This window comes from Limulus polyphemus, unplaced genomic scaffold (assembly GCF_000517525.1).
Source record: "Limulus polyphemus unplaced genomic scaffold, Limulus_polyphemus-2.1.2 Scaffold6633, whole genome shotgun sequence".
NCBI lineage: Eukaryota > Metazoa > Arthropoda > Merostomata > Xiphosura > Limulidae > Limulus > Limulus polyphemus.
In genome coordinates, this window is record NW_013672243.1 from 1 (window position 1) to 16190 (window position 16190).

Consider the following 16190-nt stretch of genomic DNA (forward strand, 5'->3'; position numbering starts at 1 on the left):
ATTTTGTGTTATTTATCATAGCATCCACTCCCACATATTTTTAAGTACATAACCCAGACAAAGGACGGGAACCTCAGCTTGTGCTAAATAGTTTACTACTGTAAACTGCTAAAATAACTGACGTGTAAATCTAATTAGCTTATCATCGTAAACTACCAAAGTAACGGACATGTAACTCGGTTAGTTTATTTAAAAGTGATGCACTGTGAAAAGTTCCAAGGTAATTAATTGCACAATAGTTATTTCACACCACTACAGGAAAGTGTCTAATGAGTATTGAAAAATTTCATGCATGTTCAATTTGTATGTTTTTAAATATAATTTTTGTTTGTAATCACTTGCAAATTCAGAAGTACTTTTTTTAGAAACTTTACTTGTATAGTGACTGATCTTTTTAACTTGGTTTTCCACTCATTTCTTGTAGCTTGATATGAAGAATCTCCACATTACTTCAGAGGTAGGAGACAGATTGGTGAATTCTGAAGGTGCACTATCTTATAAGACAAGGGTTTCGTCAAACCAGCCATTAAATCAAAGCCTGAGTAAACGTTTGTATGGCGATTTCTTTGAAAGGGAACTTAATTTAGGGAGAGGGCAGGGTAATTATAAAGCTCAGAGGCCAGTACCAGCTATTACAAACTACTGTCACAGTGCTGGAAGAGGACAGGCATACACAGTTAATGAAACTCGGGGATTAGGAGGAGGCTATTTTCGTTCAGGAATAGATTATGGTCATGCCAGTTTTAATATAGATGATTGTTGTGATGAGCAAGGAATGCGTTTGGAAGAGGAGGAGCCTGGAGTTTTTAAAATGCACAAGAGGTTCGGATCAAGTAGTCGTCGAAAATTCATAGATCCATACATTACTGCTAACTTCTGTGTAGCATGTGGACAGTCAGGTGGGTTATCTAAAATTCCTGTTTCCATGAATTTAAAGCGTTTCTGTCCCTTATCCTTTTTCTAGTTCAGTTTTTATTAAACTTGTTAATAATTGAGTGTACGTACATCCCGTTATGTTGATATAGTTAATCTCGTTTTTCAAAACCTAATTGGCACCATGTTGAAATTAAACCTATTTTGCTTATTTTCTATATTTGCAGCTGATTACTGTTAATTTGTATGGCAGTAGTGTTGTCTTGACAATTAACATTGTGTAGATCGTTCTTGAGTAGTTTTGCATGAATATCCAGAAACCATGTAACATGTGCATCATCATGTTAAAGTTATATTGAAAAAATAAATAAATTGTGTATAGGAAAAAAAACAAACTAAGATAATTTTGAGCTCATTATTAAACTAACAATTTTGGTTATAAATATTTTTCAGAAAGTCCTGGTATTTTAGTTTTTTTCACAAGATTGATTGTACTTAATAGTTAATCATGATTTGTTAGAATCTTTTGTATTGGCATGATTATAAGGCGGCCACTATTTTCAGAAAACTTGGAAAAAAAACCGAAAAAACTGAGCATCATAATATCCTTTTTAGGTCCACAAAATCAATACTATAACTGAACAGTCTGCAGGTGGATAAGTTGCAAGAATTAGAGATGACCTTGGTGCACATGTGTTGACAGATGTTGTCTGGATATTCAGGAATGCAACAAAACGAAACTGAATAACCATTACATGAGTTTTTGTAGGCTTCACATTAATATTTTACTGAAAAAAAATGTAGAAGCTAATTAAAAACACCCTCGAAATTCAAATATACATACATACGTACGTGCATACATACATACATACGTATGTACGTACATACATACATACATAACAGGTTCTGATTGATCAAGTTATAATAACGTATGTTTCTTTTAGGTGACTTTCGTTGTTCTCGTTGTAAGACTTGGTACTGCTCAAGAAATTGTCAAGTCAAGGACTGGCCACTTCATAAGCCTATATGCAAAGAAGTTGAGTAAGTTTCCTTGGAATTGTTTTAAATACAAAGTTACACCTTACTACTTACAAGAGAATGAAGAAGAATCTAGAGAACTTTCAATCTTCCCTAATGCCACATTAAATACAGTGTTATAAAAGGTACTAAAAAGCATTCATACTGTTTGTGATATAAAAACTGAATGCTTTTTAGTACCTTTTATAACACTGTATTTAATGTGGCATTAGGGAAGATTATACTGTTTGTGATATAAAAACTAGTTGTGAAATTGTGGATGAAATTAGTATTTTTTCCCTATATTTCAGAGCAATTAAAATGTATTTTTGGGTAAATTGGAATGTTTTTTTAATATGAAAACTGTGATTCTAGAGGAGAAAATGATGCATCAAGCATGAAATCATCAGAATCTTGTAGAGAAAGCTTTCAAAGCCAAGTTTCAAATACAGAGGACACGACGGAGATCCAACACTTTAAGGAAAATATAAATAAATTTAATCAAAGAAGATTACCTCACATGAATCAAAAGGAACAAAATACTCATTTAAAAAGTGAGAAAGAAGACAAAGATCATTCTAGAGAATTTTCTGTCAAAAAGCAGCAGCAGTTTATAACAAAAGAAACTGTGCTAGATCAGGGTCCTAATAATCTTGATAAACCCGAGTTCAATAAGGGACAAAAACTAAGAGATAACTTCAAAGAACCAGTGAGTCAGCAAAATGATAAGGGTTATAGATATAATAATAGTAGGTTCAGTGGCAAAAGTAATGGTAAAGGCTATCAGAAAGAAGACAAGGAAAGTAATTCGGATTACCAAAAAACTGATTACACTAGTAATAAAGAAGACCCTGACAGGTGTAATGTGAAGTCTTTTAGTACAATCCAAGAAACAAAAAAGGAACCATTACTGAAAGAGGAAGTCTTGAATGTTGAAGTGCTTGCAGATATACACGGGAAAACTCCAAGTATTTCCAGTGATGCATCAGGAGCTGTGTCAGAGGTAAATATTAGATAATTATGTGCTGTGACAACATGCATGTTTAGATTAGGAAACAAAACCTGTACCATGACCAACTGAAAACTGAAGAGATACCAGTCATCTCTGTAAAGAACTCATCTGGTTATTACTAAACCACATAACTTAAGTGGTGTAGTTACACGTGACAGAGATCATTTCCACAAATTATCGAAAAGTTAATTGTACTTAATATAGACCCAGCATTACATTTCAAATTACATAATAATGCTCTGAGTTTAGTGACGTATTTCATTATAAAGCAAATACTTTACTAAATTATCAAGGCCCTTATAGGTGAATATTCCACAAAACTAGTTTTGGCTTCAGGCCAACATTGGATGACCATTAAATGATTATGTATTTTATTGTTACAGAAAAAAGGTTTCCATATTTAGTAGTTTAATGGACAATAAGGATACACGATGTAAAAACAGGAACACACTGATGCTCCTTGAAAACAAAACTAGATCCAGTTAGAGAATGATTGTGGCATTTGTAATAACAGTTTTAATCAGTTTAAGTGAAACTGGCGATTAAGGTTAAACTTATTTCAATGATCACTGTTACTGGGTGCTTGGAAAGTTTGGTTTCTCTGGATGCATTTCATTTCATAGTAGCAAATCACATTACCATGATGTAAAAGTATTATAATACAAGATTTTGAAATTAATATTATAAACCCATTGAGATGAACAGTATTCATGAACAACCTACAAAGTTGCTAGTCCTTGTAAGGAATAGGAGCAATATATAACTATTTCTTTTTCTTGGAATTCCTTGATAGTGAGCAGATTTTAGTTGATTGCAAATTGGCTAATGTTATTCCTCTTCTCAAGGGAGGAGATAACAATTGTCCAAATAATTATAGGCTTATTAGTCTAAAGTTAATGGGAAAAGTTTTGAAAGCCTGATAAAATATGCTTTTCAAAGTCTTTTAACAAAGTTTAGAATTTTATTGAAGAGTCAACATGGTTTAATTAAGGGAAAGTCTTAACTTACTAATCTTTGACATTCTTTGAAGAGGTTACTGCTTAGTTAGATGAGGGAAAGGGTGTAGATTTGGTGTATCTGGATTTTCAGAAAGCATTTGACAAGGTTCCACATAAAAAGCTTGTAAAAAATATATATATATAGGTGTGGGAGATAAGTTAGCTAATTGGATAAAAGGGTAGCTGGATGGAAGAAAGCAGAGGGTTGTTATAAATGGAGTTCAGTCAAACTGGATTAATGTCACAAGTGGGGCACCTCAGAGCTAGGACCTTTGCTTTTTTTATTTACAACAATTGCATAAATGAGGGAATGTTCAATCAGTTGTTAAAATTTGCTGATGATACTAAGGTTTTTGGGTGGGTGTTGGTTGTGATGCTACTGCTTTACAAAAGGATTTGGATTATTTGGTGAGTAGGGTAAATGAATGGCAGATGACTTTTAATTATAATATATGCAATGTAATGCATGTGGCATATCATAATTTGAATTATGAGTGTCATGATATATAAAAGACTGTTTAGTGTAGGTATTATTAACTAATTTATTTTGTGAGTGAATATTTCAAGATTGCTTGGTTTTTTTCGTAACAAGAGGATTAGAAGCAATTATTGTGAAGTAAAGGTTATGACAGGTTTAGTTATGTAACTCAGTAAGAATTGTACATTATGTTTATAATTCATTGATGTTCAGGCTATTGAACGTCTCATGAAATTTATTGATGTCCAGGATATAGAGATTTTTAGAAGGTGAGCAGATGATTAAGTGATAAATATATAAATAGTGTGAGGTGAGCAGAAATAGCAGACAGATGGAGCAGATGAGAAAGTAAAGTCACTGGAAGTAGAAGTTCAGCCAAAGAAAAGTTAAACATATAGTTAACTGCTGTAAGAGTGAAAGGCAAGCGGTTAATACGTTAGAATAAAACTGACTGTTTTAAAAGAGATAAGAAGTATAGTTTAATCCATCAAAGCGAGTTCTAAAGTAATTGAACCAACCTGAGTGCACTTTGACAAAAGGAACAGACGATATCTGAAGTACAAGGACCAGAGCAGTATATGACTGTGGTAACTCATGCTATAATTGTAAGTGAATTATACATGGAATACTAGTGTGAAAGAAATAGAGAAAAGTAGTTTGGCTTGTCAACTGAAATTCTAAAGCAATTGAATAGGCCTAAGTGGACTTTTGACAAGAAGAAGAGAACTGTATATAAAGTGTTTGATATGCCTATAATAACTATAGTGTGAAGAATTTGTTGTATATATGTTTAACTAATTCGAATAAGTGGAGTGGGGGGGGCTGTTCGCTTATTTTTGAATTTATCACCAAAAAGTTGCAGATACCTACTGTAGAAGAACCCTTAGTCAATACCCATATTATTCAATCTACTTACTAAATACTACTACTATATGCAATATTAAGAAGAATTCTTAGTGTTCGAGTTGAACAGTCTTTTAAGCCATCCAAGCAATGTGTTGTTGTTATTGGTAGGGCAAGTAGGGTTTTTGGTTGTATCTACAGAAATATCGAATACAAATCTAAAGAAGTTATTTCATTGTTTAGGTCACTGGTTAGGCCACATTTAAAGTATTGTGTGCAGTTTTGGGCTCCCTACCTTAAGAAGGATATAATTGTTGGAATGGTTTCAAAGGAGAGCTACTAAGACAACATTTGGGATGAAAAGGTTGTCATACAAGGACAGGTTAAGATCTCTGAAATTGTTTCTCTTGAAAGATAAGAGTTAGAGGGGATTTGATTGAGGTCAAATTTGAATCGGAAAGAGGCATCTTGTGCATCGTTATTGTCATATGTCAAAGATGTTAAGAAATCTCCACTGACACCAATTCTCAAATCAGTTGATCTGATCTCATTTCAGTTTCAATTCTTCCAGCAAAGTAAAGGTTCCTTTAAGATTTTCAATATATATATGTATACTTGAATCTCATTCAACGTACATCACATTCCTAGTCCCTTGTGTTTTTTTTAACTGTGTTAAGATGGATAATAAGATGTATAGAAAGTCACTAGTTAGTGATCAATGCATGTAACCTAAATGTCAATAAGTTTGGAGGAAATAGAAACAGATGTGCAATTTTTGTTTTCCAAACATCCACTTGCAAATTTGCAGATAATTATTATGAAAAAATATTTTGTTTCCCTTTTTAGATTACCATTCTGTTCCTGTTTGGAATTAGACTTTTAACCTTCTGTTGGGTTATGAGTTGAAACAGTTGCTGATACTGAGACTTAACCCATATCAGTGTGCTTTGTCACACACACTTAGAAATAGCTTATTCTGTTTTTCAGAATGGATATAATCAAGTTGGATGACAAAAATCCATTATTTATTGTGATACAAGCTTTACATCACATTGAATGTGCCGGCCCTGGGATCCACTTGGATACCTTTTTAACAGATTTGGGTTAATAACATAACATTAAATGTGACTCTTCACTTTATTTTAAAAGTACTAACTTGGATGATGACAATAAGTATATGCATGAGGATAACCATGTGTTTAGACATTTTCATGTGTATCAAGCAGTTGAAATCAGTTTTAGAAAAACTTTACCTTCATCTTCCTGTAATTTGAACAGAACATTGTGAGTAATGATTAGACGCCAGGTGAGAATAAGAGAAACCATCACAAATGGTACATAAATACAAGTTAAATAAGGCTTAATGAAAATACCCTCTAACCCTACCTCAGTGGCTCAGCTGTAAGGCTGAAGGCTTATAACCCTAAAAATCTGGTGGGCACAGCTCAGATAGCCCATTGTGTAGCTGATGGTGACAAAACCTTGTTGAAACATTGTACATTTGCTGTTATGTTAAAGTTTTTCTACATTACCCATTCAAGCCGTCTTCAACCATCTCAAAGTGGGTTCCTCGTCATCGAATGAGTGTTTTAAATTTTGACCTGAATTTTCATATTAGTCATAAGTTGTCACTGTTGTGACTTCCATTCCTACTTCTTTCTAAACACAAGACACATTCAACTTTGAAAATATTTCCCTCTGTCAACTACGAACTTGCATTTGTGAATAAATATCTGGTTGATCAGAATTCCTGTTGTAAGTGCTAAAGAATTTCAAACACGCGTATACTGAAGAGTGGCATGTTCCTTCAATGCTGGAAGTAAGTGCAGTAGTTGGTCAAATTCAGATGCTTTTTGAAAACAACAACAATAATAGTAATAATAAATTAAGTTCAGTTTAGAATTTTTTTTAAAGTATTTCTAATTTGTGAAATTTTGTATTATAAGTCTAACAATAGATTTCCAGCCCAGGAGGTTGAAACAGATACAAAAGTTACAGGAAAAGAAATTGAAAGTGGGCAGCTTGAAATGAATATAGTTTCCAAAGATGAGCCTATTCAAGAGCAACTACAACCAGTTTCAACTCCCCCAAAAAAGTTCTGGTTATCAGATTGTTCTTCTATCAATCTCCCTGTTGGAGAAACCATTCCACTAGTAGTCAGTACCATTGTCTCCCCTGAAATGATGTTCTTCCATCCTGTGGAAGAAGGAGGTAATGTTTTATGCAGGGTTTGTTTTTTGATATACTAGATGATTTAGTCCGTGCTTTCTCAGTATGTACAAAAGTAGATGTATAATGCATTTAAAGTTCATACAGCCTTTGCTTTTTATAGCATTGTGTTATCTCTGAGATGATAGGTTAAAGTTACTTTTTGTCTGTTTTGGTAGGTTAGCAAGATTGCTAGTGGATACTTGTGTTGGTATCTTAGTATCATCATCTTTTTTTCTTAGTACTGTAAAGTAGTTTTTGCTTTTAAAAAAATGATAAAAATGAACTATGAATTAATACTTGTTTTGGTCATTTCCTTCTGAACCAGTTATAGAAGCCATGTTACTCCAAACTATTTAAATAATAACTGACAAGAAATGTCCATGTTTCTCAGTAATTGTAAGTGCACAGTTATCTCAACTAAATTTAATATCTACCTTGTTTAAGAAATTGTCCCAAACATAAACAAGAAGTTATCAGAAATTTTTGTTAAGAGTGAAAAGAATATGATTGAAGTATTGTTTTAGGGTTTGCATTAAAGACGGTATACAACTAGAACTCTTATCTTGTGATCTTCTAGTTATGAAAAACAATTTTTATTTTAGAACAGTTTGGTTGTTCTGTTATCTGTCAATTAGAATAATTTGAATACTAGCAGAGTTCCACAAAATATTTTCAGTCAGATTAGTATCTTTATTGTAACAGTACTTTTTTAAATACAGGATTTCTAGAATAATACAAAAAAATTCTAATCATAGACTTGTCTTAGGTGTAACTTTAGTTAAGCCTTTATCAAATATGGCCTATAGTCAATAGAGATAAATCATTACTGTAACTTCTGTATAATTTTTGATTTAGTTAAGGCTAAACTTTACTGTACTTAATACTATCAATAAATAAACCGATGTTATTCTATGACCTAACATTAGGCCTTTTTAAAAACTTTAAGGTTTTAATATGTTGTATAAAATATTTACTAAAGTATATTTACATCCATTGAAATGAAGTGTGTGTGTGTGTGTGTGCACTTTCAAGACAGACATAAACTGAATGTTATTTTAATAGATTAACTGGAAATATTGTTGAAACTTGTTAGGGCTAGCAAACATTTAGAAAAACTAACTTACAATAGAACGTTATAAGAGCATATTAGAAATCTTAAATTTGTATTGTTTTTGTAAATGCTTGAGACACTAGGAAGGCCTAAGTTACATATCTTACCATTTTATGTATTTATCTACAAAATTCTTAAATTTCCTTAAGTTCTGTTTTTGAAACATATTTAATATTGTTGAGATTGTGTGCACAAGTTAAGTCTGAGGTGTTACTTTTTGTAGTTTGACCACCCAAAGAACTTATTTGCTTTTTCATAGGATAGATGTAGAGCTGGATGATTAACTTGTTTAATTAATATAATTAATTACTTTTGGATAGTGTCATGAAAATAATCAACTGTTTCATATTATTACTGCTTTTGATTAATTCAAGTTTGTTCAACTTAATCAAAATTGAGGTTTCTGATTATTACCATCTTCAAACTGTCCAAGTAATCATAATATTGTCAGTATGTTTATCACAAAGCTATACAATAGGCTGTCTGTTCTCTGCCCATATTGTGTATCAAAACCCGATATATAGCATTATAAGTTGCTTTTTTAGTCATTTTATGAGAATAATGGATTAGTTCAATGTAATTGATAAATGATTCTAATGATGAATCGATCAGTAATTCCCTTAATTGTCCAGCTCTATTGCATTGTGTACTTCTTGACCTTGTGTTAGGGGATATTTTGTGTTTTCCACATGGAACAGAGATGTTTTTTTTTTTTTTGGATTGGTCAACTATAAAAAATTGTAAGTTTTCACACTTTTTGGAAGAACAGATTCTGTCCTTTGAGGAGGACAAACTCATTATTGTGCTCAAGTTTCATCAGTGTGTTTCTCTTTTATCTGTCCCTTCCACTAATTGTGTAAATTAATAACCCTTAACCTTTAAATACACTTCATTTTACATACTAACTTTACTTCAATATCCCTACCACCTGAATGGTCAGCCATTCTTTGCTAAATATAACATTTATGATTCAAACTTCATTTTTCATGTTTTGTTTGCCTCTTTCAAACCACTTGTAACAAATCACTGCACTTTTCCTTTCACGTACCAAATCCACGAACCTCTCATTTTTATAGGAATTGTATAGCTGCTATGTGCCGGTATAAACTTGAATTACCATAGTTGAGAAAGGCTGATAGGAAAGTTTGGAAAATGCTTAGATTTATTGATTAAGAATGAATCTGACATCATGAAATTGTAAATGATTGACTTTCCAAGTTATATGTTGTGTAAAAATACAATATTTTTATTATAAACCTATTCATCAACCAAAACATGATCGTTCCAGCAGAATTGTAACAAAACCGTATAAAATTATACCATTTATATAAAACTATAAAGGACCAATCTCGTAACCATTTTGTACTTGTTGTAACGTTTAATACAGGAAACGTATCTTCACAAATTTTCAGATTATCAGTAAATATTACAAGGCTTTACTACACAAAATACAAGATTTTTTAAATTAAGTTTTAAGATTTTTAAGTAATGATTTCCTCGTGCATTTTTTTCTTTTTAAATGTTGACTATCCAACATGCAAAGTAATTTTTGTTTTAAGATTAAAAATACTTTTATGCATCAAAAAATTGTCAAATTTCACGTGCATAATTATCATAACTTCCTTGTAAGGTCCAGATAATTATCAAACGTTTTTTTTTTAGAAACAACTTTATATTTTATCTGTTATTTTCACTATTGTATATGTGTATGGGATTTGTCTCATGTTACAGTATCCAATAGTTATAGAACTGTCCTTTACAAAGTGACCTGTCTTCAGTTTGTTCTAGTGAACCAGTATTTTGTAAAATACAGCAACATTTTGGTCATAATACATTACATATGTATATATATATAATTACTAGTAAATTTTAGTTATTTTTTTTAAAACATAGAACAGTAAATAAAGAAATGTAGAAAACAATGATTTTCTACTTACAAACATTGTACTTGTTTGCCTGCATGCCATAATTTCCTAAGCCTTGTAAAATTTCCCAAATGGAGGATGTAAAACAAAATTTTTTTAGTTTTTTATATGCATTTTAAAATAACCAATTATTATAAATTACTCTATCAATATCACAACATTCCACTGTAATTTACCAGGCTTAGTAACTAAACTGTATTTTGGGGAAAAAAAAAACGTTTTTCAGACATTTTCACTTAACTCTTTCTTCTAAGATTTGAGACAATGACATAATCCTGGGAACTTTCCACCTTCTAGAGGCTGATAAAAACATGTGGGGGACATTCTGAGCTTTTGATTAGTTATTCACACATCATGGACTGAAATAGGTAAACATAAGCAAGTATTTCCAAAAATTAAAGAGGTGGGGGAGGCCCACTGTGTTTGATTCGCAAAATGTAGTAATATCTCAGCAAATAGAAAAGATAGGAGGTTCTTATTTTATATTCTAGCTTGTAATTATTGGTAATTTGAGTTTCTAATTCATAAGAAGCTATAGACTTTGTATTTGGACATCTCAAACATCTAATTTGAACCAAAGCTGCATTCAACATATCACGTGACACATAAAAATTAATAGTTAGGAATTTTGTTTTAATATTTAATTTTAAATTAAGAAATTAACTAATGTGTAATACTAAAATTTTAATTATAATCTACAATCTGATACCAAACTTACTGGTATACATTCATAAAATAATAGATCAATAAAATTTTGAATGTAAGTCTACAAACGTGAGGACATGCCCTTTGACCCCTGACCATAGGAAGACCCACAGTGAGAGGGTTAAAGTGAAAATGCCTCTGCAGCCATAACACCAAAAAGTATTGGAGATATTCTGTCTATCAGACATAATAAAAAAAACATTCCAAACTAGAAAGGAAGTTACAAATTCAATGAGGGGTTAGGATCTAGATGCTTGAACTACCCACTTTCAAGATCCCATTACCACTCACTGCAACAAGGGGTTAGGATCTGGGTGCTTGAACCACCCACTTTCAAGATCCCACTACCACTCACTGCAACAAGAGGTTAGGATCTGGGTACTTGAACCACCCACTTTCAAGATCCCACTACCACTCACTGCAACAAGGGGTTAGGATCTGGGTGCTTGAACCACCTGCTTTCAAGATCCCACTACCACTCACTGCAACAAGGGGTTAGGATCTGGGTACTTGAACCACCCGATTTCAAGATCCCACTATCACTCACTGCAACAAGGGGTTCAGGATCTGGGTGCTTGAACCACCTGCTTTCAAGATCTTACTACCACTCACTGCAACAAGCGGTTAGGATCTGGGTGCTTGAGCCACCCATTTTCAAGATCCCCCTACCACTCAGTGTCTATAAACTGTTGTAGGCATGATAGTTGTCTCTAAAGACAAAAACAGAAATCTGATATCATCGACCACCCTTTCTACTGAAAAAAAAGTTTAGTTACAGTCTGCTGCCACAATCATTTATATGTTGAAAAGTACATCCATAATAAAAAATGTTGTATGTTTACATAATTATCATGTCAGATAATCACCTGTACATCTTTGATAATTGTGAAATATATATATATATATATGGACAGGTGTAGGTCAAAATGTTGTAATACAGCATGTGTCTGAAGTACTACTCAAAACTTCCTCCCCTGAAGGGTGAGGTAAAAAATTCTGTCTCCTGGTAAGGGATGGCGGTAAGTCTTCAGACTTGTACAACTAAAATCAGGGATTCAAATCCCTATGGTGTACACAGCAGTTAGCCCAATGTGGCTTTGATTTAAAATACAAACTATTGCTGATACTGTCTTGATTGTTCTTGAACAAATAAAGCTTTTATTTTTATTAAATATATTTTATAATGTGTTTAACACATTTTTGTGTTTGTTCTGTAGTGTTTCAGATGTTCTTTATTACACAGTGATCCTGAAGTTGCAAGAAATCATGAAGATGGTTAATGAAAATTGTAATAATCTTCCTGATAGTAGCTATTTACCAGAAACTGGTGAGATGTGCCTTGCAAAGTATACTGGTAAGTAATAAACTATTGTGTGTATAGGTTTTTAAAGTGATTATTTGTTAAAAACTGTACTGTATCATTCATAATTTACTAGTGCATACTTCTTCTCTATTGTTAGTCTAAAGGTAGTTAGTTACTTACTAGAAGCTGACAAGATATGTTTTGCAGCATTTGTTGGTAAGGATTGTTCTATTGTTAATGTTTCAAGGTGGCTACCCGCCTGAAACTGGTGAGATGAGCCTTGCAGAATTGTTTTATTGTTAATGTCTCAACGTAGTTACTCACCAGGAACTGGTGAGATGAGCCTTGTGGAATGTTCTATTGTTAATGTCTCAAGGTGGTTATTCATCAGAAACTGTGCAGAGTAATGGTAAGTATTGTTCAACTGTTGGTATATTAATTTGTAATATACTACACACAGCTGAAACACTGAATTACATGAAGTACCTTGGAGGTATAAAAACTATGGCCATGTTGACATTCAATACATAAGTATTTGTTTTGACAGTGTTTTTGGGAGGCTTTGATATTCAGTGGAAGAGTTTGTATATTGCAGTTGTTTCAAAGTCTGAAACCTGATTTAGTAGAGATTACATATATTTACTGCCAATTGATTTATTAAACAATTTATGTATTCACAAATTCATTTGTATATTAAAAGTGAAAACCATTTACATATACAGGGAATTTGGGCATAATTTGAAAAATTTCAACATATAGAAAAATGAGTATGTTTGACTATATTTTATATAAAATGTTCTTAACTATGTTCAAAGATCAGTATATTTAATCTTTACTTCTTTAAGTCATTGTGCCATCAAGCACACAAGACAAGAAACCAGATGTCTCCACTGAGCTCTTTTTTGTGCCACATTTTCTGGGTCTTTCATTTTTATGACAATATGCTGCAGTGTTTCTTTAAGTCAACCTTTCCACTTTCCTGGTGGATTACTTGTCTTGGTATTCTTGTTTCCTCCATTCTAATTGTATATTCTAAATCTTTGTACCAGTGCTGTTTTTGATGCTGATTTTGCTCTGGCTCATTGTAAGATTTTCTCAGATCTTGCAATGTTTTGGTCATTTGATGTTCATAATTTTTTGAGACATTTGTTTGTAAAGCTATTGAGTTTTTGTTGGATTATTGGATTTTGATACTTCAGATCCAAGCAACAAAACTAATTTTATGCTGCTCTGATAGATTTTCATATTTGTTTCATGGTTGGTGAGCTTTAACTTCCAGAAACGTCTGGAAGGCTGCACTAACTTTATCTATAATATTTATATCAGAAATATCTCTGTTGGCACTGATGACAACACTGCATGTGGTTTTTTTTTATTCTATTTTCATTATTGGTTCTCCCTCCAGATATGTTTTGAAAGAAGGAATGTTGATTGTCCATACTTAAGTTGTTCTTTTTTCCAGATGATGAATAGCAAAGTCTTACTTGCACAGTTCAATAAGTCATCAGTTTTCCATTGTTTGTAGGATAAAGATAAAACATACTGTGGGTGAAAGGCTCGGGGAAGAACAAGCAGGTTTTGGCTTAGAACTGTCATGTGTAAACATTGAACAAAGGTACATTGAACTAAGCACTGAATGGCAGCAACAAACTGTACAGAATTTTGTGAACTTTCACATGATGTCTGACTATATAGATAGATATTCTCTCTAGAACATCACAAAAATTTATGGATCTGCTATCATTCATAAACTTCAAATGCCTATATCATAATACATGGTGCACTGTTAATGATAAATGGAGTTAAAGCCTTGAGGTGAACATAGGTATCAAACAGGGAGGCATTGTATTACCAATCATGTTTTGTATTGTAATAGATTTCGTAATGAGACAGACTTAATGCAACCAAGGAACTGTGTTAATGATATCAGCTTACTGCTAGAGCAGCCACAGGAATTGTGTAGACTTTGTTAATGATATCAGCCTACTGCACAGTTCAAAAATGCCAGACCCAGACCAATATTCTATTGGGAGTGCATCAACACTATAAGAACAAATGCAACAGTGGACTGAACACTTCCAGGAAATCCTAAACAGATAACCACCACTTGATTAGTTTGGTTTTGAAAATACTGAATGCATGCCTTAGCTGGAAATAAAATCTTAAGGATATCAGCCTAGAAGAACTAAAAAGTTCTATGAGTAAAGGAAAGAGCAGCAGAGTTACTGGGGATGATCACACTAGTGATGAGCCCATTGTGGAATGTGATGAAGATGACTATAAATCACTAAAAGCTGTTTAATCTTGTCTGTGAGTCAGAAATAGTACCAGGAAGTATAGAAATGGTATGTCGATTAACCAAAAAAATATTTAAATGATTGTAATATCTATCATGACACAACAGTTTTGTTCCATTCTGTTACACGATGACATTGCTGTCCTCAATGATCAGCCCATTCCACCATGGATTGTTATCATCCCCGACTGTGACCTTTCCTTGAGCCATCTGAGGAAGGTGGATACTTCCGATTGGAAGTACCATCTTCTCTTTGCTGAACATCTTTCGAAACATTCTTCTCTCCCGTTTCCACGGATGGTTGGAAATCAGGTGACTCTGTAGGCTCTGCCATGGTTTGCTGTGGCTAGGTAGTTGCTTGCAGGATCCCCTCTACAGTTTCTGTATTCACTGCTGAGTTGTATGCTATTTCTCTTGCCCTGGATCATATAGCAACCATCCAGTACACTGATTGTACTATTTACACTGATTTTCTTAGCTCTCTACTGGCCCTAGAATTGCTTAACATTAGTTCTAATCATGTTTTCGTCAATATTCAACAACAACTGGCCCATTTTTCTCTATCTTCCATTTCTATCCGGTTTTTCTGGATACCTGGCCATGTTGTTATTTGTGGGAATGAGCTCACTGACACCACAGCTAAGTCCATCTGCTCTGGCGCCATAATGGCCATGCCTGTCCCATACATGGACTTACAGTCCTGTATTCAAGGTATGGCTTCTCACCAGTCAGCAGTCGACTTGGGGGTGAGCAACATTATAACAAGCTTTTCCAAATGAAACCTTCTGTTGCTATGTGGCCATCTTGTTTCCGGAAGGAGGAAGTTGTCCTGGCAAGGCTACACGTTGGTAACAGTTTTTTAACTCATCGTTTTCTTTTACCTTGTACTGACCCACCAATGTGTAGCCTTTGTGTCACAATGGCCCACATTTTACTGTCATTCTGTCATTATGACTGTGAGTGGCAGCACCATTTTAGACATCTCTTTTCTACGAGTTTACCCCTAACGTTTGACGGTGTCATTGGCGATGGTGACATTGTCCAACTTGATTGTATTTTAAATTTTTTAAGAACAATTGGCCTTTTTAATTCTATTTAAATCCATTATCATTGAAGGATCCTGTTTCATGCTTTTCTGTAATAACATATCCATTATCATTGAAGGATCCTGTTTCATGCTTTTCTGTAATAACATATCCATTATCATTGAAGGATCCTATTTCATACCTTTCTGTAATAACATATCCATTATCATTGAAGGATCCTGTTTCATACCTTTCTGTAATAACATATCCATTATCATTGAAGGATCCTGTTTCATGCCTTTATGTAATAACAGATCCATTATCATTGAAGGATCCTGTTTCGTGCCTTTTTGTAATAACAGATCCATTATCATTGAAGGATCCTGTTTCGTG

General features: G+C 33.2%; 1 protein-coding gene across 1 annotated transcript in view; it reads left to right on the forward strand.

Annotated features, from left to right (window-relative positions):
- The first annotated feature begins 421 nt into the window (after positions 1 to 421).
- LOC106473921 (tudor domain-containing protein 1-like) overlaps positions 422 to 16190 on the forward strand; it is a 20826-nt gene continuing 5057 nt past the window's right edge. Inside the window, exons 1-5 of the mRNA XM_013934610.2 lie at positions 422 to 899; positions 1818 to 1914; positions 2266 to 2893; positions 7168 to 7432; positions 12417 to 12527. Coding sequence (XP_013790064.2) covers positions 431 to 899; positions 1818 to 1914; positions 2266 to 2893; positions 7168 to 7432; positions 12417 to 12527 — 1570 coding nt within the window. The 5' untranslated portion in view covers positions 422 to 430. The remainder of the gene's footprint in view (positions 900 to 1817; positions 1915 to 2265; positions 2894 to 7167; positions 7433 to 12416; positions 12528 to 16190) is intronic.